We start from the raw sequence: 25,516 nt of genomic DNA, 5'->3' as shown, positions 1-25,516 counted from the left end.
ACCACAGTCATATTGCTTCTTGCCTTCCACTTGTGAGGCCCATGACCCACATCAGCCTTGGCCTGTCCTCCAGCTGGTTAAAGTTAAGGTTAAGGTTGCCCAGATTTTCCATGGAAAGTTGAAACTGGGAATGTCTCCACTCTGGTCAGTTGTCAGGTTTGGGTGGTCAGTGATGATTGTGACTCCTGGGAAGAGGTGGGAATGCCATCAATCTTCATGATGTGACCTGTGTTCCAGAATGCCAGATGGGAATGGGAGTGCATTTTGTTTTGAGGTCCTGTGTCAATAGGAGAGCTTCGTTAGATGTAAGTCATGTTGTCTGATGAGGATGAATTCTGTGTGGATATCTGAAGCCACCCAAGATGTGTTTGTCTCAACATCCCAAAAATAATTCTTATGACTTCCCTGAGGTGAATATCTAACATGCAGATCCTCAGTCAAGTGATGTAGCTGTACTCTGCTACTGGGTAGACCAGAGGGAGCATCAGTTCTGCTGCTACTTGTTGTTCTGACTTGCTGGAGTAGTGCACTGGAAATCAAGCACAACTATTCCCAAAATTGCTGCAAATGTTTAAAAATACCAAAACTTCCCCAATTTACCTGACTTTCAGACTCAGGTTAGTAGAATACATAGACCAGGTTTCTGTACTGAACAATAATCACTGTTTATTACCCGTTATTAGACTCTATTTATAGGTAAACAGTCATAAAGCATCAGCATATAATACTATTAATTAAAAGCCTAATCCCCTGATAAGCTTGCACTCCTGTCCGTGTCCCTTACATATGCACAGACAGACAAACAGACAGATTATAGGCAGGGGAAATTCTGCAGAGACAGTTCAGTGGTCTTTATTCCCAGGTACTGCTGGTGAGATGAACTTGATATCTCTACTTCTGGCCAGTGCATTGCATCAGTCATCTTTTTTCAGTCCCTTCCACTGATCGGTAAGGAATATGAGGTGACAGGTAGACTTATAAAAAGTCAGTGATGTAGTTATAAATTATAGCTTATGTTACGATAGAGGGTAAACCCTCCTGCTTAATTTAACTCAGCAACACAGGAAAGATTTATCTTGTGCAGTAATCTGTGACAATTCGATAGGCCAAGAGCTAGTTAAAGTAACAACTTTATTTCTTAAAATACAACAGAGAATAATTAACTAACAACTATTTACAACTCCTTCCTCTAACCTATCTTTTACTTTCCCTGCTACAATACTAGTCCGAAAACCCCCCAATTAAGATTTACCAAAATTCAACCTTTCAAAAAGCAGCCAGATGTCAAATCTTCTTTTCTTCTTCTTAGGGATTTCTGCTTCACAGGTTACTGATCGATAAAGATACCTTTAAGAGAGCTATTCTCTGGGCAGTTTGCAGATGTTGTTGGCTTGGCAGTTCTCCTCCCAATTGTTCAATTTTCTCCGGTCTTAAACCCCCAAAGCATCAGATTGTGTCCTCGGCTTTTAACATTGTCAATATACTCAATTGAAACTTGATTGGAGTTTGTTTTTTTTTGAGGTATAATTTAAACTGATTAGCCTAATTCAAATCTGTTTTTGTCTCCAGGAAACCAGCTTCACTAACTGCTGGACCAAAAGGTTACATTATATTTTATTTCAGAACATTTGATGCTGTCAGGTAGTTCTGTTGCTTTTAACTCTCTTAAAGGTACAGTACACCCACATCTTCATAACACCTCCCCCCTTAAGAAAAAGAGAACAAAATGAAAAGATGGTCTCATTTATTTCTATTTTTAAACACATTACCCTAACATACAGATAACTTTAATATAAATTCACCTTAATTTCTTCCCATGTACCTATATATAACAATAAATAAATACAAATCTCATCTAAACTTAATCAGTTAAATCCGCGATAATGCATCTGCAATTACATTCTTACAACCCACAATATGTATGAATTTAAAATTAAAAGTCTGTAACATAAAACTTCAACAAAATAGTCTCATATTCATGTCTTTAAAGCATTCTAAAAATGTAAGTGGATTGTGGTCAACCGCCTCCGACACATTGTTCGTGACATACACATTACAATGTTGTAAAGCCATTACCAAACTCAATAGCTCTTTTTCAATCGTGGAGTATTTCCTCTGGTGGATGTTGATCATCTTCAAAAGTAACCAACTGGCAGTTCAATCCCATCCTCATCTTCCTGTCGGAGTACAGCTCCAACTCCTATGTCACTAGCATCAATGGTAACTTTAAAAGGTTTTGAAAGTTTGGTGTAGCTAAAACTGGTTTGGTGGTTAATATTGATTTCAAATGGTTGAATGCCTCCCGGCATTGTTCTGTCCACCGATACTATGAGTTCTTCTTCAGCAAATCGGTTAACAATGCCACTAGACTGCTGACGTTTGGAACAAACCTCTGATAGAATCCACTGAGCCCTAAGAATCAAAGCACCTCTTTCTTCAAGGTTGGTCATGGAAACTCCTCGATGGCCTTCGTCACCTCTGCTTTCATGATTTCTGTTTGATTTAAGTTTATCATCAGTTTTGCTTCTCATTGTTGTTCAAAGAGCTTTGCCAACTGTACCATGTGATCTTTCCAAGATCTACTAAAGATCACTACATCATCCAAATAGACTGTACAGTTTGTTGACCCAGCCACAATTCTGTTCATGAGTCTTTGGAATGTGGGGGTGTGGTCTTCATTCCAAAGGGCATCACTTTAAACATTTGGGGTTACAAACGCAGAAATTTCTTTTGCCAACTCTGATAAAGATACCTGCCAGTAACCATGCATAAAGTCCTACTTGTTGATGTAACTGGCTTATCCAACTTTCTCGATACAGTCCTCCAATCTAGAAACTGGATGTGGCTCTGATTTTATAATGGTGTTGACCTTCCAATAATCCACGCAGAATCGTTGAGTCCCATCAGATTTGGGAACTAAGATGCTCGGCGAACTTCACTTGCTCTGGCTTGGTTCGATGATGTCCTCGTCGAGCATGGCCTCCACCTCCATCTGGACCTGTCTGGTTTTGAAAGGATTAAGCTGATAGGGGTGGTGTTTTATCAGAGCAATATTCCCTACGCCTGCATTAGTCCTCCCCATCTAATTCTTACACAGGTCCTTTTACTGCAGTAACAAATGTTTCAACTGCATTCTATGTTCCTGAGAAAGACAGCTTACTAATTACCTATCCCACTCCTCAAGGACTACTTTCTTTTTTAACCTATTTTGAGGCACATCATCTGGATTGGATTCCTCACTCTGCGGGGCAGTAACTAACACCTGTTTCTCCAGTTCTCTCTCTAGTGTAATACGGTTTCAACATGTTCACATGAAATACCCGATACCTTTTTTTTCTATTTGGCATCTTTACTAAATAGTTGCCTGATTCAACTTTTTCTCAATTTGACAGGGACCACTAGACCTGGCTTTGAAGGGATCTCCTATCACTGGTAACAGTACTAAAACATTATCCCCTTGGGGAAATGTCGGAGTGTCAGAGCGTTTATCTGCCACCTGCTTCATTCTACACTGTACCTCCTTTAGATGCTGTTTAGCTAACTCACCTACTCGATTTAATCTCTCCCACACCTCCGATACATTATGTAAGTGTGAGATCTCTGACTTTAGTCCTGTCAATTTTTCTTTAATTAATTTCAAAGGGCCCCTCACTTCATGCCCGAATGTTAACTCAAAGGGAGTGAACTGAGTAGGTTCATTTGGGGCATCTCTAAAAGCAAACAATATGAATGGGATATCTTTATCCCAATCGTTTGGGTAGCCCTGCTCTCAACATGGTCTTCAAGGTCTGATGCCAGGTTTCTGAAGCTCCCTGAGATTCAGGATGATACGCACTGGATTTAGAGTGCTGTGTACATAAGCTATCCATAACCTTCTTAAACAGTAAAATGTGACCCTTGACCTGACTGAATCTCTCTGGGTAGCCCATATCGTGTGAAGAAAGCTACTAACTCCTCTACTACTCTTTTTTGTCTTGATACTCCATAATGGAATTGCCTCCGGAAATCTGGGAGAAACAGGAATTATGGTTAACAACTACTGGTTCCCACTTTTAGTTCTCTGGAGGGGAGGTAGATAATCAATTACAACCCATGTGAAAGATTCTTCAAATGCAGGAATTGGCAACAAAGACGCTGATTTTATTACCGCCTGTGGCTTACCTACCATTTGCCATCTATGACACGTACGGCAAAAGTTAACTACATCCTTGTGCATTCCAGGCCAATAAAAATGTTTTTGTACCTTAGCCTGAGTCTTTTGTACCCCTAGGTGACCTCCTACAGGTAGTTCATGTGATACCCGTAACACCTCCTGTCTGTATGCTACCAACAACACAAGCTGGTGCACTTCGGCCTATTTCTCTTCTGCACTAACCTGCTGTAGTCTCCATTTCTGTTATCTTTCAGATAATAACCCTCCGAAATACTCTCTGCCTCATGTTCAGAGTATGCATCCACATATATATCTTTTATTGTATTGTTTTGCTGTTGGAAGTCTCTTAGCCCTTGAGGACTAAACACTTCTGACTGATCCTCTGCCTGTTCAGGTTTTTCCTGCACCATTATGTCAAACAGGGTATCCACTAACTGAACCTCAGCTCCTTCATCTCTTTCTTTCATTTTCACATCATGCAGTGACTTATGATAGTGGGATATAGTTACCACACAGTGTGGGAAAATACCAGGATATTTCTATTTTAACTCCTCAGTTTCTTGGTCTTCCTTGGGCTTCTTCACAACATGGGATGTCACCCCCACCTTGGATCCTGCCAAATCATTCCCAAGAACAAACTGAATTCCTGGAACTGACACTCGGTCAATCATTCCCACTTAACTTCCCCAGTCTTGAGTTGGCACTCCTACCTGATCTTTAATAGGGGAATGTTAAATTTCTGTCCATCTATCCCACAAATTACCACACTCTCGGATAACAGATCAGAAAGAGTGCATAGTTGCTCATCCCTTACTATCAGCGACTGGTTAGATCCTGTATCTGCCAAAATTATAACTTCTTGTCCTTCTCCCCCTGATCTTTCTGAGTAAACTTTACCCACAGAGGTGAATTCTTTGTAGAGATCAGGTACTAACTCCATACCCAGCCCCTGCCTAGGCTGTGCACGCTCCTGCAGCTCCTCGGCTCTTCTTGGGGTCTCCTTTACTACCTTCACTAAGGCTACTGACTTAGCTTATTTTACCACATCTTTTCCCACAGTTCCTTTCTTTAATGATCAGCACTGTGCCTTTACATGACCCACTTTACCACAGTGGAAACATTTGAGGCCTTTCACCTCCTTTCCATCCTCTTCGGCTTATTTTTTATCCTGTGGTAAATTCTTACCAGTGCTCTCTACTCTTGATGTTGTGGTGTAGGATTTCCCCTTCTCCCAACTTCTATCCCTCACAGGATGAAATTCTGGCTGGAAGCTTGTCTTATGCAGCAACATGTACAGGTACTCATCTGCTAATTCTGCTGCCCTTCTCACTTCCTAAACTTTCTGTTCCTCCACATGAATTCTTACCATCTCTGGAAGGGAGTTTTTAAACTCCTCCCACAGAATAATCTCTCTTAGAGCCTCAAATGTCCTTTCGATTTTCTATGCACGCACCCATTGATCAAAATGACCATGTTTAATTCTTTTCAACTCAACATAAGTCTGACCTGGTTCCTTCTTTGTGTTTCTGAACTGCTGTGTATATGCTTCCGGGTCCAATTCATAAGCATTTAAAATAGCCTGTTTAACCTCTTCATAAACTCTTGACCCCACATCTAACAGAGTGGCAAATACCTCACTAGCTCTGCCTACCAGTTTAGTCTGAACTAGCATTACCCATAAATCCTCAGACCACTCCATCTGCCTAGCCAATTTTTCAAATGAAATAAAGAAGGTTTCAACATCTTTCTCATCAAAATATGGCAGAGTTTTGACATTTATGCATATCACTACCTTCTCTTTTAATCTCCATCCTGCTAACTTGACTTTGCTGACTAAGTCACAACTTCTCAAGTTCAAATTCTTTCTCTCCTTCTCTGTTCTTTTCTTCTCTCTCTCTTTGCTCAGCCAATAACCTTCTCTCTCTCTCTTTCCTCACTCTCTCTCTTCTCTCTTTCTTTCTCTTTGTCTTTCCTTTCTCTCTCTTTGTTTATCTTCTATCTCCATTTTCCTCAATTGTAATTTAAGTTTTTCTACCTCTACTGCACTTGTCTGTTTCTCTGACACACCTAAATGTTTGAGTAACCCCCTTAACATTTGCTAATTCTAAAAGTATGGCGTTTTTCTTTCCTTCTAAACTTTCTTGGCAAATTTGAGAATCATCTTCAAATCCCAGATCTTCTTCAGCAAATTTAAGAGCCATTTCTCTCACTTTTAGTTTAATCAACCATGGGTCACCAAAACTAAACAAATTGCCTCACCTATGGTTTATTTAAAGATCTAGGACACTAACCTGTAAGCGTTTAAATCTGCTGGGATTTTTCATACCCCCAAATCTATTCAAATCTGTCTAAACCAGTTCAAATCCAAAATGAGCCCCCAAACTGTTATATCATGGAGTAAACTCTCCTGCTTAATTTAACCCAGCAACACAGAAAATATTTATCCCGTGCAGTAATCTGTGAAAATTCAAGAGGCTAAGAACTAGTTAAAGTAAAAATAACAATTTTATTTCTTAAAGTATAACACAGAATTATTAACTAACAACTATTCACAACTCCTTCCTCTAACATATCTTTCACTTTCCATGCTACAAAACTAGTCCGATAAAGCCCCCAATTAAGATTTACTAAAATTCAACTTTTCAAAAACCGACCAGATGTTGAATCTTCGTCTACTTAGGGTTTTCTGCTTCACAAGTTATTGATCAATAAATTACCTTTAAGAGAGCTATTCTCTGGGCAGTTTGCAGATGTCGTTGGCTTGGCAGTTCTCCTCCCAACTGTTCAATTTTGTCCAGTCTTAAACTCCCAAAGCATCAGATTGTGTCATTGACTCTTAAGATTGTCAATATATTCAATTCAAGCTTGATTAGATTTTGTTTTGTTTTGGGTATAATTTAAAGTAATTGGCCTAGTTCGAATCTGTTTTTGTCTCCAGGCAACCAGCTATACTAACTCTGGACCAAAACGTTACTTTATAGCTTTTTTCAGAACTTTTGGTGCTATCAGGTAGTTCTGTTGCCTTTAACTCTCTTAAAGATACAGTACACCCACATCTTCAAGACACTTAACAACAACTGTTGCAAGAAAGTTAAACTAGTTTTCTTCAGATTTACAATGACCTTTGACTGCAGAGAACAGGGAGACTGCTCCTTAGCTGGGAAAGAACTGGACTTCAGTCTCTCTGTGTCAGTAACTTGTTCTGAGCTTCAAGCTGTTCAGTTCTGAGAATGTGGTGCCGGAAAAGCACCGCAGGTCAGGCAGCATCCGAGGAGCGGGAGAGTTGATGTTTTGGGCTTAAGCCCTTCATCTCCTCAGATGCTGCCTGACCTGCTGTGCTTTTCCAGCACCACACTCTCAACTCTGATCTTCAGTATCTGTGGTCCTCACTTTCTTCAAGCTGTTCATTTGCCTGAGAGCCAATCACACTGTTGTTGCCGGGCAAAAAGGTTTTTCTAATTGACGGCTGTCACTAGTCCATAGACCAATCAATTTCTTGCTGCCAACAAAAGCCGCATCCCTACATCCCCTCAGCTCCAAATTGTCTGCAGCCTAAACCAATCGCTGCTTGTTCAGACGATGCCTGACATCAATGTGAGGTTACTTGCTTTCCAAACTATAGCCACCCTTTCAAACGCTGGTTTTTAAAATAGCCTTTTCTCTTTAGATTGAGGTTGAAACTTAGATTTAGGTTTTGTTTTCACATGCACTCAAGCGCTGAGTGCAAGAGTACAGTGAAAAGTGTACAATGTCACCACGCATCGCGCCATCTTAAATCCAAAATATCTAGGTACAAAATCTCAGCTACAGAATTGGGAAAATAGAGATATAAAGTTAAAATTTTCAGCTGCTTTGTATAGAAGTGGAAAAATAGGAAAATAAAGTTAAAAAATCAAACATGACGGTCCTTTCTTTCAGACCACAGCTTTATAAAAAAGCACAAAATGAAAAGGAAATGGCCCTTACAAGCTCGAGCCCAACCCCATCAGTCTTCAGCTGGTCCTTCTGCTAATGTAGATTAACCAAATGGAAACACTGTGTGTAATGTTGGGGAGAAAGTGACCAAATCTTGGCCACTGGGCTTCCTGTCCGAGCAGTTAAAATGTAACAGAATTGGATAAATGTTAGTGAAGCAAAAAAAAGATCAGAGCCAAGAGAAAAAAAGCAAGGGTGTGGGATTGTCAAAGAACTCAAACAGACACAAATGGGTCAAATGGCCTCGCTCAGTGCTGTTTCCTTCTTTAAATCTGCGATTTGATGTAATGTTTCATTGCCTGTTCTTCCATGTCTGTGGTCATGTTTAAGTTTGCTTTATCATAAGTGTCCTTAATTATCACACCTAATTCCCCACTTCATTGCTGTATGACGTACAACTGCTGAACTGAGTTGTATTTTTCATCGCTATTTTGCATTTTGGCCAGGTCGCTCACCGTAAACCTCTCTGCTCACTCGATTATATTATTGTCAAATTTTAAAGGTTATCAGGTGGTATGTGTTCATACAGGCAGAGTCTTTGGTGGGATCTGTCTCAGTCAAAGTGGGGCCTGGTATCTGGGAGCTCACAAAAGCCTAGGATTCTGAGAAATTTCAAGGAGAACAATGGCAGACTGTAATTTAGTGGTTCAGATCCTGTTTTGTGTAATGTTGCAAGGATGTTGTTCAACTTGAGAGGGTGCAGAAAAGATTTATCAGGATGTTGCCAAGGTTGGAGGACTTGAGCTATAGGGAGAGGCTGAATAGGCTGGGGCTTTTTTCCCTGGAGCATCGGAGGCTGAGGGATGACCTTACAGAGGTTTACAAAATCATGAGAGGCGTGGATAGGGTGAATAGACAAGGATGGGGAGAGTCCAAAGTTGGAGGGCATAGGTTTAAGGTGAGAGGGGAAAGATTTAAAAAAGACCTGAGGGATAAGTTTTTCACGCAGAGGCTGGTGTGTGTATGGAATGAGCTGCCAGAGGAAGTGGTGGAGTCTGGTACAATCGCAATATTTAAAAGGCATCTGGATGGCTACATGAATAGGAAAGGTTTAGAGGGATACGGGCCAACTGCTGGTAAATGGGACTAGATTAATTTAGAATAGCATCAACGAATTGGACTGAACAATCTGTTTCCATTCTGTATAACTCTCTGACTCTATAATTAGTTTTTGTGGTTTTGGTTATGGGATCATTATTAGCCAAGACACCTGGGAAATTCTGGTGAAAAAAAAAGGCAGCAGTGGGAGCTTCAGTGGCTGAGCAGCTGTGTCCTTAAAATTTCCAAAGAGTGTGTGACCTTCCCGACTGGTCTCGGGCAAGGCAACCTTACTTCTGTCCACCAAATATTGTTAAAGAGCCTCCGTGCAGAACAGTGTCAAATTCTATCAGATGACACGAGGGCAGAGGGAAAGAGCAGAGTAAACTGCATCTCTGATCATGGTTTGTGTTGCGCAATTGCATTGATATTATTGATGTTGCAGTCCAGTGCTCTGTGTCTTCATTTTGGCTTATCAGTGCAGCACATTTCCAGCTGACTGCCTGCTGTCTGTCTGCTTCATATTATGAAGCCGTCACGTAAAAGGCACTTGGATTTCTGCATCTGAAGCATCAAGACAATTCAGAAACTACATTTGTGACTTGTAAGGAGCGTCGAGCTTGGAATCGTTAATGTAATAGAGAGAGTGACATTTCATGCTTTACATGACACTGCTATTGGAATGTTGGGAGAGGATGATAAGGAAGAGCAGGTATTTTTATACATGTTGCTGCACGATTTATCACCTTTACCACAAAGATAGAGGGCTGAAGTTTCAATCCTCTCTTAGGAATCAGCTCAGGTGGGGCTGGATAATTAGGTACTTAGCTTCAAATATCGCGAGTTCCCAATGCTTAGATGACACAGTTAATAGGGAGGGCAGAGAGGGGAACCAGAAACCTGCATACCTCTAATTAATTGCTTGTAGACCTTATTAGGATTATGGAAGGAACCGTTAGCAGTTTTCATACGAAACACACAAGGAATGGTGAGGGTGTAGGACACATTTAAATATTGCTGTCGCAAACACAATGGGGAATCATTAGAGCTCATGGCCGCAGAGTTATGATGATTTAATGGGAAGAGTGCACTGATAATCGTACCTCAATGTTTCACAAGTTGTTACAACATAAATGAATAAAATCCCAGTGAGATCATTAAAGTGACCGACTGGCTTGACTGACTGTTGCTCAGGACGAAACCAATTCTCTCCAGGTTTTGCCATTAGCAGGGAAAGAAAAGACTCTTTATTATAATTCACAAACTTTAACAAGAGCAGTAAAAATACATTTCTAAGCTGCTACTTAAAGTTAAGCAATATTACTTCAAAAACCTCAAATATACAAACACATGCAATCATGATTATCACTAACAACAAATGGTTTAACAGATATTCTGTGAGGGTTGGAGAAGAATATATACAGAGTAAACAAGATTCTGAAGATCAGACAACCAGATTTCAAGCGTGGGCTAAATTGTCACTCGGTTTTCTTTGTGATTCTTAACCCTTGTCACAACTCACTGGAGCATGGAAATTAGGCCCACGATTCTCAAAGTCATCACAAATGTGAAAAGCTTAATCCAACTGTCTAAAGTCTCCAATTTACCCAATTGACAAATGCATTAAAAGAAAACAAGCACTAAGATTATTTACTCAGTTAGTAAATAGCTGCTTATTGCAAGCAAATTGGCTTTAACCAATACCAATTAGGATATATGAATTACTAATTTATAACTCGACAGCTTAAACTCTATCCCTTTTCAAGTTCTACTCTTTACAAACAGACAGACATATAAAGGCAGACAGGACAAGGTTATTGATGTTGGATAAAGAGAAAAAAAGCCACAGGAGAACACAGTTCAATAGCACCAGAACAGGGGCTGATCAGTTATTTCTTTCAGATCCTTCCAATTTGTTTTCATTCTTTGCTGTTGACACCGGGTCCCTCTCTCTCATTCACTGGTCGACAATTTGTCCTTTCACTATCCTGGAAGACAGTTTATTCCTCCTTCCTCAGAGAAAACAGCTAGCCATTACTGGGAACTTTCTAATACAGTCACACAGGGAATGAGAATTTGTAGGTTCACTTGTTCTCTGCTGCACTGGCCCTACACAATCCAATCCACGGTCACCTGTTCGGGAGCAAATCAGAACATTGTTGTCAAGCAGTTTTCTCTTAGTTCAGAATTCCTCAACACCATGGTGAATGCTTTTGCTCTCACTGTTCCAGAGGTAAGTGACTTTATATACAGTTCACAGTGTGCTCCAGTGAATATGGTTTTCAAAACTGTGATGTCGCTTCACACAATTTACTTGGTTTAAAGCAATAGCTTCCTTTTTTGGACCCCAGACCAAAAATGAAGGAAACAACAATATATAATTTTTGTAGACAAATGATATATTGTTGTTTTTCGGGTGGACCATTGCTCTTCAATTTGATGGTTGATCAGGCAGCCATAGTCTTTTCTTGTTAGAATTATTTATTTTGCTGCTTCTTAGTTTTTCTGCCTTTTCCCCATGGACAGACAGAGAGAGAGAAAAAGAAAAGAGAGAGGGAGAGACGATCTGCGGTCTGTGGATGTTGCTCTTCTCTGCTGCCCTGGTACTTGCAGTTTTTTTTTGACATTGTGCAGCTCAGCTGATTGGAGGGCGACTGTCAGCCAGAACTTCCCCAACTCAGCAGAGTCTTGGTGTCCCTCACACTTGAATTCTCCCACTCGGTGCCTCAATAAGTAATGTGATATTGCACAGCTGAAACGAAAAAAAAAATGATTTTCAGATTGCAAAGCTCTCCTGGTATTTCAGATACAGTCGTCCAACTTCCATACAGTCCCAAAACAGGAAAAATATGGGGTCTGTTACAGAGTGAGAAAAGTTGCATAATAAGGGAGATTTAAACTCCGCTGTGCAGGCAGAGTAGCCATTTCCAGAGTCAGAGAGTTGATTTTGTGAGGAGTGTTTCAAATTTTGAGAGGAATGAGAGTCTTCAAGGTCTCCATGGTTACCGCTGGCTGTGTTTATTTGTTACAGTTCACTACAGATGGAGGGATGAATATGTCCTTCATTGAAATGAGGCTGGGAGCCTTGGGGGTGGAGAGAGAAATAGTGGGGTGGGGGGGGGGGGGGGTGGTAGGGCTGGGGAGGAGGTAGCTCAGCGTGCGGGGTGGGGGGGGGTGGTAGGGCTGGGGAGGAGGTAGCTCAGCGTGCGAGGTGGGGGTAAAGGTGATAGGTCGGAGAGGAGGGTGGAGCAGATAGGTGGGAAGGAGGATTGACAAATGGGACAGGTCAGGAGGATGGTGCTGAGCTGGAAGGTTGAAACTGGGGTAAGGTGGGGGGAGGGGAAATGAGGAAACTGGTGAAGTCCACATCAATGCCATGAGGTTGAAGGGTCCTGAGGCGTTCTTCTTTCAGGTGTCGGGTGGTGAGGAAGTGGTGTTGGAGGAGGCCCAGGACCTTGATTTCCATGGCAAAGTGGGAGGGGGAGTTGAAATGTTCGGCCAGGGGGCGGTGGGGTTGATTGGTGTGGGTGTCCAGGAGATGTTCTCTGAACCGCTCTGCAAGAAGGCGCCCGGTCTCCTCAGTGAAGAGGAGGCCACATTGGGAACAATAAGTGACGCATGTGGATGTGCAGGGTGAAACGTTGATTTTCCTTCTCGGATGTTGCCTGAACTGCTGTGCTTTTCCAGCACCATTCTAATCTTTACTCTGGTCTCCAGCATCTGCAGTACCCTGATTGAGTCTATGATCTTCATTGGCTCGATTGGGGGTCTCGAGGAGGCAACAGAAAGCCACATGGTTTCCCCTGTGGTCACAAACGTTTAAGGAGGTGTCCTTTTTTTGGCATTCCAAAGTCTTCAGTAGATCATGAAAATAATGTGGGGTCAGGAAGGCAGAGGAAAGTTGTGCTGCTTACAAAATATAATTATTCTCGATTTTTGCAGGTCAGTTCCAGCCTCCAAAAGGAGATGAAAACTTCAACTTTCCTTCATTTCCATTGGGGCAAATAAGCATACATACACGAAATAATTGCACACACATGAAATAAAATAATACTTGAAATAATCATACATGAAATAAAATATATACATGAAATAATCAAACATATGAAACAATTATAGAATAAAAATACATAGCTGAAATAAACATGTGTACTTGAAATAAAAAATACATACATGAAATAATCATGCACATATGAAATAATGGTGCATACATTAAAGCTTGACATTAAAAGACAAAGCCTATCCTCATTCCCATTTCACCTGAAATTACAATCTTTGACATTATCTAAGTTCTACTGTAAAGATGAACATATCTTCCAGATCAGCATTCCAAAGCAGTATAGTGTGAGTGCTGAATTAACAGAATGCTATCTTTCAGATGTTAAGTTAAAACTGCAACCTCCTCTTCCTTCTCAGATGGATGGACAAGGTCCCACAGGATGAGTTGTTAACAAGTAAGGGAGAATTGTCACCAGTATTCTGGCTTGCAGTTCTCCCTCAACTAGCAACTAAAACAAATTGTCCACTCTTTGTGTCAGTTAGGATTGGGGAACCTCGCAGTGTGCGAATTGACTGCTCCGTTTCCGAACTGGCCAGTCATGCATTTCAGAAACATTTCATTGAGAAACATAAAATTCAGAAACATAAAATATTTTGGGACACTGCAGGTGTGATGCAAATGCAATTTGTTTGTTCTTTCCTTCCATTTGGGGCCTTTTCTAATATCTTGGAATCTCTTCAAAATGTGGACATCATTTCCTCAGGAAAGGAGAATCTGCTGACTTTACTGAAGACTATTTTCTTTCTGCTCTCACTGATTAATCACTTCCACTGTGTTTTACAGCTTCTTTCTCCCGGTAGCAGAAGATCATTAATTTCTGTGAGAGTAACGTCTAATTACTTGGCCTTTTAGCAAACCGCAGTTTTGACCCCGATAGTGCACTAATTGACAACACCAATTGATAACATTATACCCGTGAACACACCTCAAAAGCAGGCTGTGAATTATTCTGGGATAAGTTAGGGATGTGAAAGGTGCTATCTGATTACAGGTTCTTAGCATCTTCATACTGCCATTCCAATCAGGACCAGATTATTTTGAAGAAGTCAGCAAGAACTCTGGAAGCTTTGAAAGACCAGAACAAAAGGGGGAACAATTCTGAGCTGGGTCGGACCCATTTCTCCAAATTGATTTGAAATTGATTTGATTTATTATAGTCATGTGCATCGAGATGCAGTCAAAAGTATTGTTTTGTGTGCTATCTAGACATATCATACCTTATGTAAGTATATCAGGGTAATAGAACAGAATATTGTGGGAATTACTGCTGCAGAGAAGGTGCAGAGAAAGATCAACTCTAAAATGTGAGAGGTCTGTTGAGAAGTCTAATAATAGCAGGGAAGAAGCTGTTCTTAAATCTGCTGGTACAAGTTTTCAAACTTTTGTATCTTCTGCCTGATGAAAGAGGTTGAAGAGAGGTGGGAGGGGTGGGAGGAGTCTTTGGTGATGTTGGCTGCTTTCCTGAGGGCAGCGGGAAGTGTAGATAGAGTCAATGGATGGAAGGCTGGTTTGTGTAATGGACTGGGCTATGATCATTAGTCTTTGTAGTTTCTTGCAGTCTTGGACACAGTGGTTGCCATACCGAGCTGTATGCAGCTGGTTAGAACGTTTTCTATGCAGCTGGTTAGAACGTTTTCTATAGTGCATCTATAAAAATTGGTAAGAGTCCTTGTGGCCATGCCAAATTTCCTCAGCTTTCTGAGGAAGTAAAAGCGTTGGTGTGCTTTTTTGACCATCACTTCAACATGGATGGACCGGGACAGATTGTTGGTGATGTTTACTCCTAGTAACTTGAAGCTTTCAATCATCTCCACCTCAGCACCATTCATACAGACAGGGATGTGCCCTCCACTCCACAGTTGATGGCCAGCACCTTCATTTTACTGACATTGTTGTCTTTATACCATGCTCACTATCTCTTTCCTGTACTCTGTCTCGTCATTGTTTGAGATCTGACCTGCTTTGGCGGTGTCATCAGCAAATCTGTAAATGGAGTTAGAGCTGAATTTGGCCACACAGTCATGAGGTATATGAAGCAGAGTAAGGGGCTGAGCACACAGCCATGTTAAGGATGATCTTGGAGAAAGTGTTGTTGCCTAACCTTACTGTTTGCAGTCTGCGGGTCAGGAATTCGGGATCCAGTTGCAGAGGGGGGAGCAGAATTGTAAGTCTTGGAGTTTGATGATGAGACAACAAGCAGCATAGGTAAAGGGGAACCAGCAGAGGCAAAATATTTGTATTTCTGAAAGGTGTTCAACAAGGTACCACACATAAAGGCACTTAAATGGTAAGAGCCAGTGATGTTGTGGGCTGTGTACGAGCATGGATAATATTATCATGGCTAACTAACAGAAGGCAGAGTTGGAGTGAAGCTGGCATTTTCAGAGAACTTCAGAGCAAGGGGTTGCCAGTTCGGACACAGATCAGGATGAGTTTCTTCTCTCTGAAGGGAGTCAATCTATGGAATTCTTCTCTGCAGAAGGATATCGAGGCTGGGGTGGTAAGTTTATTCATGGCTGAGATGGGCAGATTGTTAATCAGGAAGGGAATCAAGGGTTATGGGGAAAAGGCAAGAAAGTGGAGTTGAGGATTATCAAATCAGCCATGATTTTGTTGAATAGTGAAGCAGCCTTGATCAGCAGAATGGCTTACCTCTGTTCCTGTGTCTCATGATCTTACTGCGGATTGTCAGGAAGACCAGATAAGGACAGCAGACAAACCCATGCACATATGTAGGACAGTAGAATCTGGACTTCGTGTTTGGTTCTTTCACAGGATATGGATGTTGCTGGCAGGTGTTTCTCATTCCCAATTGTAGTTGAAAAGATTGAGTGATTCAGGGCTCTGAACTAAGGCAGCAATGACTCAAGTTCAAATCCCACCACAGCTACAGTGGGAAATGTAAATTTGATTAACTGATCAATCAGGAATAAAATGCTGTTTGAGAATGATCATGAAACAACCAGAGTGACGCAAAAATCCCTCTGGCTCATGGCTTCTGTTCTTGATTGGACAGGCCTCCATGTGACTGCAACATTGACTCTTGGCTGCCCCCGGAGCAGCTCAGCAAGCCTGGAAACACTGTAGACAAGAGGTGCTCTAATGATATTTCCCTCATAAGTTCAAGAAAGCAGCTCGCATGATCTTTTTCAGGGCAGTAAAGAATGGGCAACAAATGCTGGCCATCTTAATGAATGGCGATAGTATCAAGGAGGTGACAGCCTGGTGGTATTATTGCTGGGCTGTTAATCAAAGACCCAGGTAATGTTCTGGGGAGCTGGGTTCAAATCCCACCATGGCAGATGGTGAAATTTGAATTAAATAAATATTTGGAATTAAGATTCTAATGGTGGTGAGGAATGCATTGTTGGGAAGGACCCACCTGGTTCACCAATTTCTTGGCCTACATGTGACTCCAGGCCCACAGCAATCTGGTTGACCCTTAATGGCCCTCTGGGTAATTAAGGATTGACAATAAATGTTGTTCTAGCCCGCGGCACCCTCATCCTGTCAATACATAAAAAAAGAAATTTGTGAAGCATTGGTGTTGCCGAAGCAACGATCAACTGGACTGGAGGCTTTTTCTAGCTCAATTCCCTTTGTGATATAAATATCTCACACAGTGGGATAGCGGGTCAGATCCAATACCAGGCATTGTAAGCTTGAAATTGCCAATATTTGTTTATTGTGGAGACAGGTACCTCAGTTACAATAACAGATTGCTAGAGAAGGTCAGATAAATAGTTAACCATTCATATTGCCAACAACAGTTCTACCTTTACTTCTTGAAGTGAAACTGTGGGGATATGTATTAAGGAAAGATTATATCCATTTGACCATATTATATCCATTTGACGCGATTATTTTGTGTTCTTATTATCTTATTCCAACCATGTTGAGAGTGAGAGTATTGAAATTGCACCCAGACAAGCTTTTCTGCTAGTCTCCATTATGGGAATTTTTATAACATGCTCTCAATTTATTTATTTTTCCCTAGCAATGTTGTTTTCCACCATCAACACTCCTGTTACATTCTTTATTTCTCTCCAACATGTTTCCTGAACACCTTGGCATTCCTCCAGTTATCTTTTATAAACATTGATTAAAACTGAACTATGAGCTACTGATGCTACTTGCGTAACCTCAGTTTGCTGATCTTTTGACTAATGAATGTTGTTCCAGTCTGTCTGTGTGTCCTGTTTGATCGGATTCACTCAGGTGGCATGAGGATCAATGAAACAGAAGAATGGAAACACTTCATATTTTCTGTCCAATTTAAAACACTTTGATGGTTTCACTTTTTCAGTGTCTTGTGGTTAAAGCATTCCCTGTCAGTGCTCCCAGCACATCCTGGTAGTTTAACCTGCAATCTTTGATTTTCTGGATAGCTGTTTTACCCTACTTCTCCATTTTGGAAAAAGGGGTTAAAGCTTTTGAATTTAAGAGATTTAACTCTTCGTGACACCTTGTATTCTTGGTCCTGAAAGTAACTCTAGAAATTTCTCCCTTGATATTATTCACTGTTGTTTCATCACAATTGTGGCTAGTTGTTCCAAACTGAAAGGGTAAATTGTCATCTCAAAATAAGCTCAGGAGTTAACCAGTTGTTCAATTCTCTCAACATTTCAGTAGCAGTAAGCTGAATGTTTAAGTTTATGGATCATAGAATCTCTATAGTGTGGGAGCAGGCCTGTCGAGTCCTCACCAACCCTCTGAAGAGCTTCCCACCCTGACCCACCCTATCCCTGTAACCCTGCATTTCCCATGGCCAATCCACCTAATCTGCATATCTTTGGACTGTGGGAGGAAACTGGAGCACCTGGAGTAAATCCACGCAGACACGAGGCGAACGTGTAAACTCCACACAGTCACCCGAGGGTGGAATCGAACCTGTGTCCCTGGTGCTGTGAGGCAACAAGTGCTAACCATTGAGCCACTGTGCCACCCAAAAGGTGCTACATAATGAAATTTATATAAAGCAATCATAATCCCATAAGACTGTTCTCCCATTAGAAAGGGAGAGATGGCTGGTGGTAGTTTAACCTGAGCTCACCATCCCTCAGGTGAAGGGGGGAGATTGAGAAGGAGGAATCCTCCATGGTAACCTCAGCTGGTATGGGAATTAAGCCCATGCTGTTAGTGTCACTTCACACTGTGGACCGGCGATCCAGCCAACTGAGCTAACTGAGCCCACTATACCCTGAGGCTTTGCAAAGGACTCTCATGTATCTTAGATGCAATACAACTAGCTGTTAAATACTATATGATAAAGATATGATACTTCAGGTGGTTTTCATATGGAGGCAATCTTCCAGGAATAAAGGACCAATAGGTGAAAAGGTTCAAATCCCCTTTGACCCCTTTGACCAATGAACAACACACTCTCTTGTATGAGCTGGTCCCTTAATCATTGGAGCTGTATATACTACTAACTGTCTCTTGTAATGAATTATCAGCCACTGACACAGGGTCCTCGTAGATACATTAGTAGCATGTTACCATTGGAAATTCTGGGAGAGGAAGAATATGAACTCTACATTGGACTGTTTTACCTGAGTCAGCTTGGGTGGGTGACTAAGGTTTAAGTTGGCAGATGGTCACAATCTGATATTGAACAGCTTCAATGGGTCTGCCACTTCTATAACTCGTTCAGTGACGGTCTTCTTCAGTGAAAATAAACTGCTGTGTGTCACAAGAGAATTAACACAAAGACTCCCAATGTGAGGCTATGACGATAGGGTGGGGGTGTGTGGGTCTGGATGCAATTCTCTTGGAGGGTTGGTGCAGCCTTGATGGGCCAAATGGCATCTGTCTGCAGTGTTGGAATTCTATCAGAAGCATCTTTCCTGCAGTCAAGTCATAAGCATTTCGTACTGGAATACAAGTGCCCTTTTTAGTTTAAAAAAAACCCAAACAATTCAGTGGAGAACAATTGCTTGTTTCAAATTTGAGGGTTGAATTTGCATTGTACTGATTAATCTCATTATGTATTAATACTGAAAGAGTCTCCATTCTCCCTTTTTGATTCAGTTGGCAGGAAGCAATTTATGAAGTTCGAATGGGCAGAGAACGCAGCCAATGTGCTTGGCTGTGAACTCGAAGAACTCTCAACGGCAGCCTTCAAACATCATCTCCGACTGATCATCCAGCAGGCCACAAACAAACGTCATTCAGAAAACACCACAGACAGCACACCAGGTACAACAATAAGAGCCTCCCATCTGAGTAATCTCATTCAGATAAGCTTCGTTTCTGAATAATCCATGTCTCTGTTTTCTGAAAAACAAAATGTAATTGAATATTTGCTTTCTGACTGTCCATCACACACTCAGGATTGAGAGCTTGGACTGAAACGGCAGGCCCTGGTGCTCGCTCTGGGCCTGAGGACCCAGGTCCCTGTCAACACACAGACCCTGCCCCAGGGGAGCCGAGAACTTACACTCCCCCCCCCCCCCCCCCCTCCTCCCCCCCTCTTCCCCCCCCGCCCAAACTTAGAGCCTCAGGCCCCAGTACAGGGCCACTTTGAACACTCCTGTCCTGGGCCCTGTGCAGGCTTACTACATACAAACCTGCTGTAACCATCAGCTCCGTTACTGCGGTGACTACCATATGAGTTACAATCTAAACCATCATGTGTTGAAGCTCCAACTCCAAATTAATTCAAACCTAGGATTTGCTTTTGTGAGGAGGTGGAAGTTTCTGAAGCTGATCGAAAAAGGCAGATCCTAGCCTTGCAAAGTCAATATGCCTCTTGTGTATATATTTGTTGTTGATGCTACCGCCTTTGATAACAAAGATAGGCCCTAGGATTTGGTTCTACCATGAGCTGGGAGATCATCGTCCTTGCAGGTAATATATGTCGGATAATTGTCCTGAATTAGGGAAGGCAAAGCTGTCAGATAATCATCCAGTGTTTGTGTGCGTGCACGTCTGTATGTGTGTGTCTATTGTGTATGTCTATCTAAATGTGTTAGTATCTGTGTCTGCGTGTGTCAGTATGTTTATATGTATGTGTGTATCCTCTGTCTGTGGATCTGTGTGTGTATGTCTGTATGTGTGTGTCTGTGTGTGTCTGTGTGTGTCAGTATGTTTTTATGTGTGTCTGTGGGTGTGTGCTTGTGTGTGTCAATGTTTATGCATGTCTGCATGTGTATGTGTATCAGTGTGTATAAATGTCTGTGTGTGTTAGTGTCAGTGTGTCTGTGTGTGTGTGTGTGTACGTCTGTGTGACCAAGGAAAGACACTGAATTATACAGAGACAATGGATGTTATCTACCTGGATTTCAAGAAGACCTTTGACAAGGTGCTGCTCAGGAGGCTACTGATTAAGATAAGGGCCCATGGTGTAGGAGGCAAGGTGCTAGCATGGATGGAGGCTTGTCTGTCTGGCAGGAAGCAGAGAGTGTGGATAAAAGGGTCTTTCTCAGGATGGCAGCCGGTGGCAAGTGGTGTTCTGTAAGGCTCAGAACTGGGACCACAAATTTTCAATTTATACATTAATAGTCCAGGTGAAGGAACCAAGGGCATTATGACTAAGTTTACAGATGATACAGAGATAGGTAGAGGGACCGGTAGCATTGAGGAGGCGGGGAGGCTGCAGAGGGATTTGGACAGGTTTGGAGAGTAGGCAAAGAAGTGGCAGATGGAGTACTCCCTGGGAAAGGTGTGAGGTTACCCATCTTGGTAGAAAGAATAGAGGCATGGACTATTTTCTAAATCGGGAGAAAATTCAAAGTCTGAAGTGAAAAGAGACTTGGAGTTTATGGGTGGCACGGTGGCACAGTGGTTAGCACTGCTGCTTCACAGCGCCAGAGACCTGGGTTCAACTCCCGCCTCAGGCGACTCTCTGTGTGGAGTTTACACATTCTCCCTGTGTCTGTGTGGGTTTGCTCCGGTTTCCTCCCACAATCCAAAAATGTGCAGGTTAGGTGAATTGGCCATGCTAAATTGCCCGTAGTGGTAGGTGAAGGGGTAAATGTAGGGGAATGGGTCTGGGTGGGTTGCGCTTCGGCGGGTTGGTGTGGACTTGTTAGGCCGAAGGGTCTGTTTCCACACTGTAAATAATCTAAACTTCTAGTCCAGGATTCTCTCAGAGTAAACTTGCAGGTTGAGTCAGTAGTTAGGAAGGCAAATGCAATGATGGTGTTTATTTTGAGAGGGCTTGAATATAAAAGCAGGGATGTACTTCTGAGGCTCTATTAGGCTCTAGTCAGACCACATTTGGAGTATTGTGCACAGTTTTGGGAGCAATATCTCAGGTAGGATTTACTGACCCTGGAGCGGATTCAAAGGAGGTTCATGCGAATGGTCCCAGGAATGAAAAGCTTAACATATGAGAAATGTTTGAGGACTCTGGGTTTATGCACAATGGAATTTAGAAGGATGAAGGGGAATCTAATTCATAATTACAGAATACTGAATGACCGGGACAGAGTAGATGTTGGGAAAATGTTTCTGTTGGTAGGAGAGACTAGGACCTGAGGGCACAGCCTTAGAGTAAAGGGAAGACTGTTTGGAATGGTGGTAAGGAGAAATTTCTTCAGCCAGAGGGTGGTGAATCTTTGGAATTCATTGCCACAGAAGGCTGTGGAGGCCAGGTCATTGAGTATACTTAAGATAGAGATAAATAGGTTCTTGAATGTCAAGGGGATCATGGGTCATGGGTTATGGGGAGAAAGCGGGAGAATGGGGTTGAGTAACTGACTGAATGGTGGAGCAGATTTAATGGGCTGAATGGCCTAACTTCTGCCGTGTGTGTGTATGTGTGTGTGTGTACACAGAGTACTGTAGTCTCAGTTACAATGCTAGTTGCTGAAAACTCGTAGTGACTGATGGTAAAGCTGATGACATCTCATCTGGTGAATACCATCCGGGGAGGAAGTGGAAGAAAATGTTAAGTGAGGGCTTGTGGGAGATGTAATTACAATATAGTATTTTCCACAGGAAGATAAAACTGGACTGGGCTTGGTGAAATGAGGTTAAAATACAATGCTCCCCTTAACTATAAACTCCAATGACAGTTGGACAAGATTAGGACAGAGTGAGGCATGATTTCTGTTTTGATTGTCCACACAGGGTATACGTACACAGTAGGTGGTATGGATTGCCAAGGCGTGATTGTTGAGATTATAAGATGCTAGACAGAGTTCAGAAACTGTCAGCTACTGTTAACAGAGTACAATAAGTTTAGCCATCTGGATGAATGAGATCAAATGGGTTATGGGTCTTGTTCATCCAAGCCTGGTCTGACAGCACTGACTATATAACTCGAGATAGCCTATCGAGAGGACTGGGATACAAAGGGATAGAGGTCATAGTTCAAATGTACAAAGCCCTGGTTATACTACAACTAGAGGTATCATATTGTGTTCTGATGAACAGAAAGTGTTGAAGAAACTGAACAGGTCTAGCAGCATCTGTGGAGAAAGAAACAGAGTTAATGTCGTTTCATGACCAGTATGGCTATGTCCATGTCTTATTCCGGACTCAGAACATTAACTTTGTTTCTGTTTCTACGGATGCTGTCAGGTCTACTGAGTTTGTCCAGCACTTTCTGTGTTAATTTCAGATTTCCAGCATTTGCAATGTTTTACTTCAGGGAGATGTAATACCTGAATGCTAAATATTGCATGCAATTCTGGTCTCCCTCCTATAGGAAGGATGGTGTGAAACTTGAAAGGGTTCAGAAAAAATTTACAAGGATGTTGCCAAGGTTGGAGGGTTTGAGCTATCGGGAGAGGGTGAGTAGGCTGGGGCTGTTTTCCCTGGAGCGTTGGAGGCTGGTGACCATATAGAGGTTTATAAAATCATGAGGGGCATGGATAAGGTAAATAGACAAGATCTTTTCCCCAGACTAGGGGAATCCAAAACTAGAGGGCATAAGTTTGAGGTGAGAGGAGAAAGATTAAAAGGGACCTAAGGGGCAACTTTTCTCACAGAAGGTGGTGCGTGTATGGAATGAGTTGCTAGAGCAGGTGCTGGAGGCTGGTACAATTACAACATTGAAAAAGCATCCAGATGGGTACATAAATAGGAAGGGTTTAGAGGGATATGGGCCAAATGCTGGCAAAAGGAACTAGATTAATTTAGGAAATCTGGTCAGCATGGATGTGTTGGACCAAAGGTCTATTTCCGTGCTGTACATCTCTATGACTTAAAAAAGTTCTTGGAACTGAGGGTTAAATTATAAAGGTAGATGACACAATGTGTTTCCTGGAAATTAGAAGGCTGAATGTTCAAGAAATAAGGTGACGAGATGAGGAGAAATTATTTCTGCTTGCCGGGGATTTCGGGTTTATGGGCTATAGTCTAAAAATTAAAGCCAGATTTTTTTAGAGGCAGAATTAGGAAACATTTCAACACAAAGAACAGCTGAGATTTGAAACTCTTCTGCAAATGATAATTGATGCTGTGTCAGTCATAAATGTAGATCGGAGCTTGAATGTTTTTTGCTCACCAATGGTATAATGGGATTGAGGGTAATGGCACGCACTCGGAATAATGTCACATGTGAGTAAGATCTCACTGAATAATGGAACAGGGTGAAAGGTTAAATACCACCACACCATCCATCAAAATATTCTGTATACAGTTCTGTGGAGGAGTGGGATATTGGAAAGTCCTCTCACCCTGTTCTCACTTGTATAAGTCATCTCACAACCTTATGTCTTTTATCCAGCGTTTGTTCATTTGTCTACTGTGCAGTTGGTGTCAAATTTAGTTTAATAACAGCCTGGTGAAGAGATTTGTGATATTTTCACAACTTTTAAAAGCATTATATAAGTGGAACCTTGGCGATTGTGATCTATCTTGAATTGACAATGAGTATCTTGGATAAAATGTAATTATTTTATTTGGGTAGGATGAAATGCCTCTTAATGTTGCTGATATATTTTTAGATCATTAGATCCGTACATGGGAACTATCTTGAAACTTGGCATAAAGTGAGGGAGTTTGATAAAGAAAGGAATGTTATAGTATCCATTTGAGTGCTCCTTCATTTTAATGAGCCTCTAGAAAAAAGGTGACTGTTTTTGAGCTGCATGGTGATTAACATGCTCCGAATATAGCCAGAGGTTACAATGCCTCAGTAGCTGAGCTTCCAAATGAAGAGAAGCTGCTGTGACTTGTATGCAAATGAGTGTGTTGCCCTACAATTAATGAGAACACTGAAGAAATGCAATCTCCATAGATCAGGGAGTTCAAATTGAATCGTATCTATCTCTTCTCCCGAGAGAGAGGTTTCTCAGCGTCACATGCCAGAAATGCTAACATTGATTTTCACTGTGAGGGCTGTGGAGAATGGAATTGCAAAGAAATGCTTGCATTTATATAGCTATTTTGCACATCATCAAAAAGCATCCCAGATTTTAAGCAATAAATTACCTTTGGAGAGCAGACACAGCGTTCAAGGCAAATGCTGACTGAGAATTACCCATGTTTGTCGCGAGTTCAACAGAAACACAAGTCATGCTCATGTCTCCTTCATTCCCAGTATGGGGCCCTTCGTTCTGCTCAAAGTAAAAAGAAGATTGATTTTAGAACTGCATGATCCTTTCCCCTGGTTTAAACTGTATTTGGGCCAAACCCAGGCTCAGAAATATCAGATTAATTTAAAACAGCAGCCAGGGCGTTGCTGTCCTTAACATTTTTTGCTGTTGGTTGAATTTTCTGTGTGCATAATGGCTGCTCCGTTTCTTGTACTACAACAGTAACTAAACCTCACTGGATATAAAGTGGCGTGGGATGCCCCATTCTCATGACCGGTACTATGTAAATGCACAAGTTTCCTCTCTTTTCCCAGTTTATTCATTGAGAATAAAATTCCGACAGCTGTCTGTTAGATGGTTGTGGCAAGTTTTGACATATCATTTTCATGGGCTGCACTATAAACTGAAATCTAAAGCCCAGCATCCAGTTGGTGCATCCATTAATAACACTCTGCACTTTACTTTGTAATGGTGTTTTCCTCGACCTTATTGAAATAAATCCATAAAGGCCAGTATCACCCTCTTTATTTACATATGCATGGTACATGATACTGACCCAACCAGCTCAGAGCCAGCTCCCACAGTGAGCAGAACGCTGACTCTCCTGTTTATATCTGTCAGCCAGGGCTTCCTGATGGGACGAGGTTAACTACATTGATTCATCCGTGCATATTTTTCCAGGATCCTAGGGGTGGCATGGTGGCTCGGTGGTTAGCATTGCTGCCTCACAGTGCCAGGGACCGGGTTCGATTCCCGATTCGGGCGACTGTCTGTGTGGAGTTTTCTCCGGGAGCTCCGGTT

At 41.8% G+C, this 25,516-nt stretch overlaps 1 protein-coding gene across 10 annotated transcripts in view; it reads left to right on the top strand.

The window, feature by feature from the left end:
* The window catches only part of LOC122562395 (unconventional myosin-XVIIIb-like), a 416,560-nt gene that overhangs the window by 117,649 nt on the left and 273,395 nt on the right, over positions 1–25,516 (top strand). For all 10 annotated transcript variants that reach the window (XM_087999921.1, XM_087999916.1, XM_087999915.1 and 7 more), the window contains one exon: positions 19,257–19,424. In XM_087999921.1, the coding sequence (XP_087856047.1) occupies positions 19,257–19,424 (168 nt within the window). The remainder of the gene's footprint in view (positions 1–19,256; positions 19,425–25,516) is intronic.

This window comes from Chiloscyllium plagiosum, unplaced genomic scaffold, assembly GCF_037043375.1.
Source record: "Chiloscyllium plagiosum isolate Xiang-an unplaced genomic scaffold, Cpla_swu_hap1 HiC_scaffold_24, whole genome shotgun sequence".
Classification (NCBI taxonomy): domain Eukaryota; kingdom Metazoa; phylum Chordata; class Chondrichthyes; order Orectolobiformes; family Hemiscylliidae; genus Chiloscyllium; species Chiloscyllium plagiosum.
Note: the sequence above shows the minus strand (reverse complement) of the source record. Positions and strands in the feature narration are given on the sequence as shown.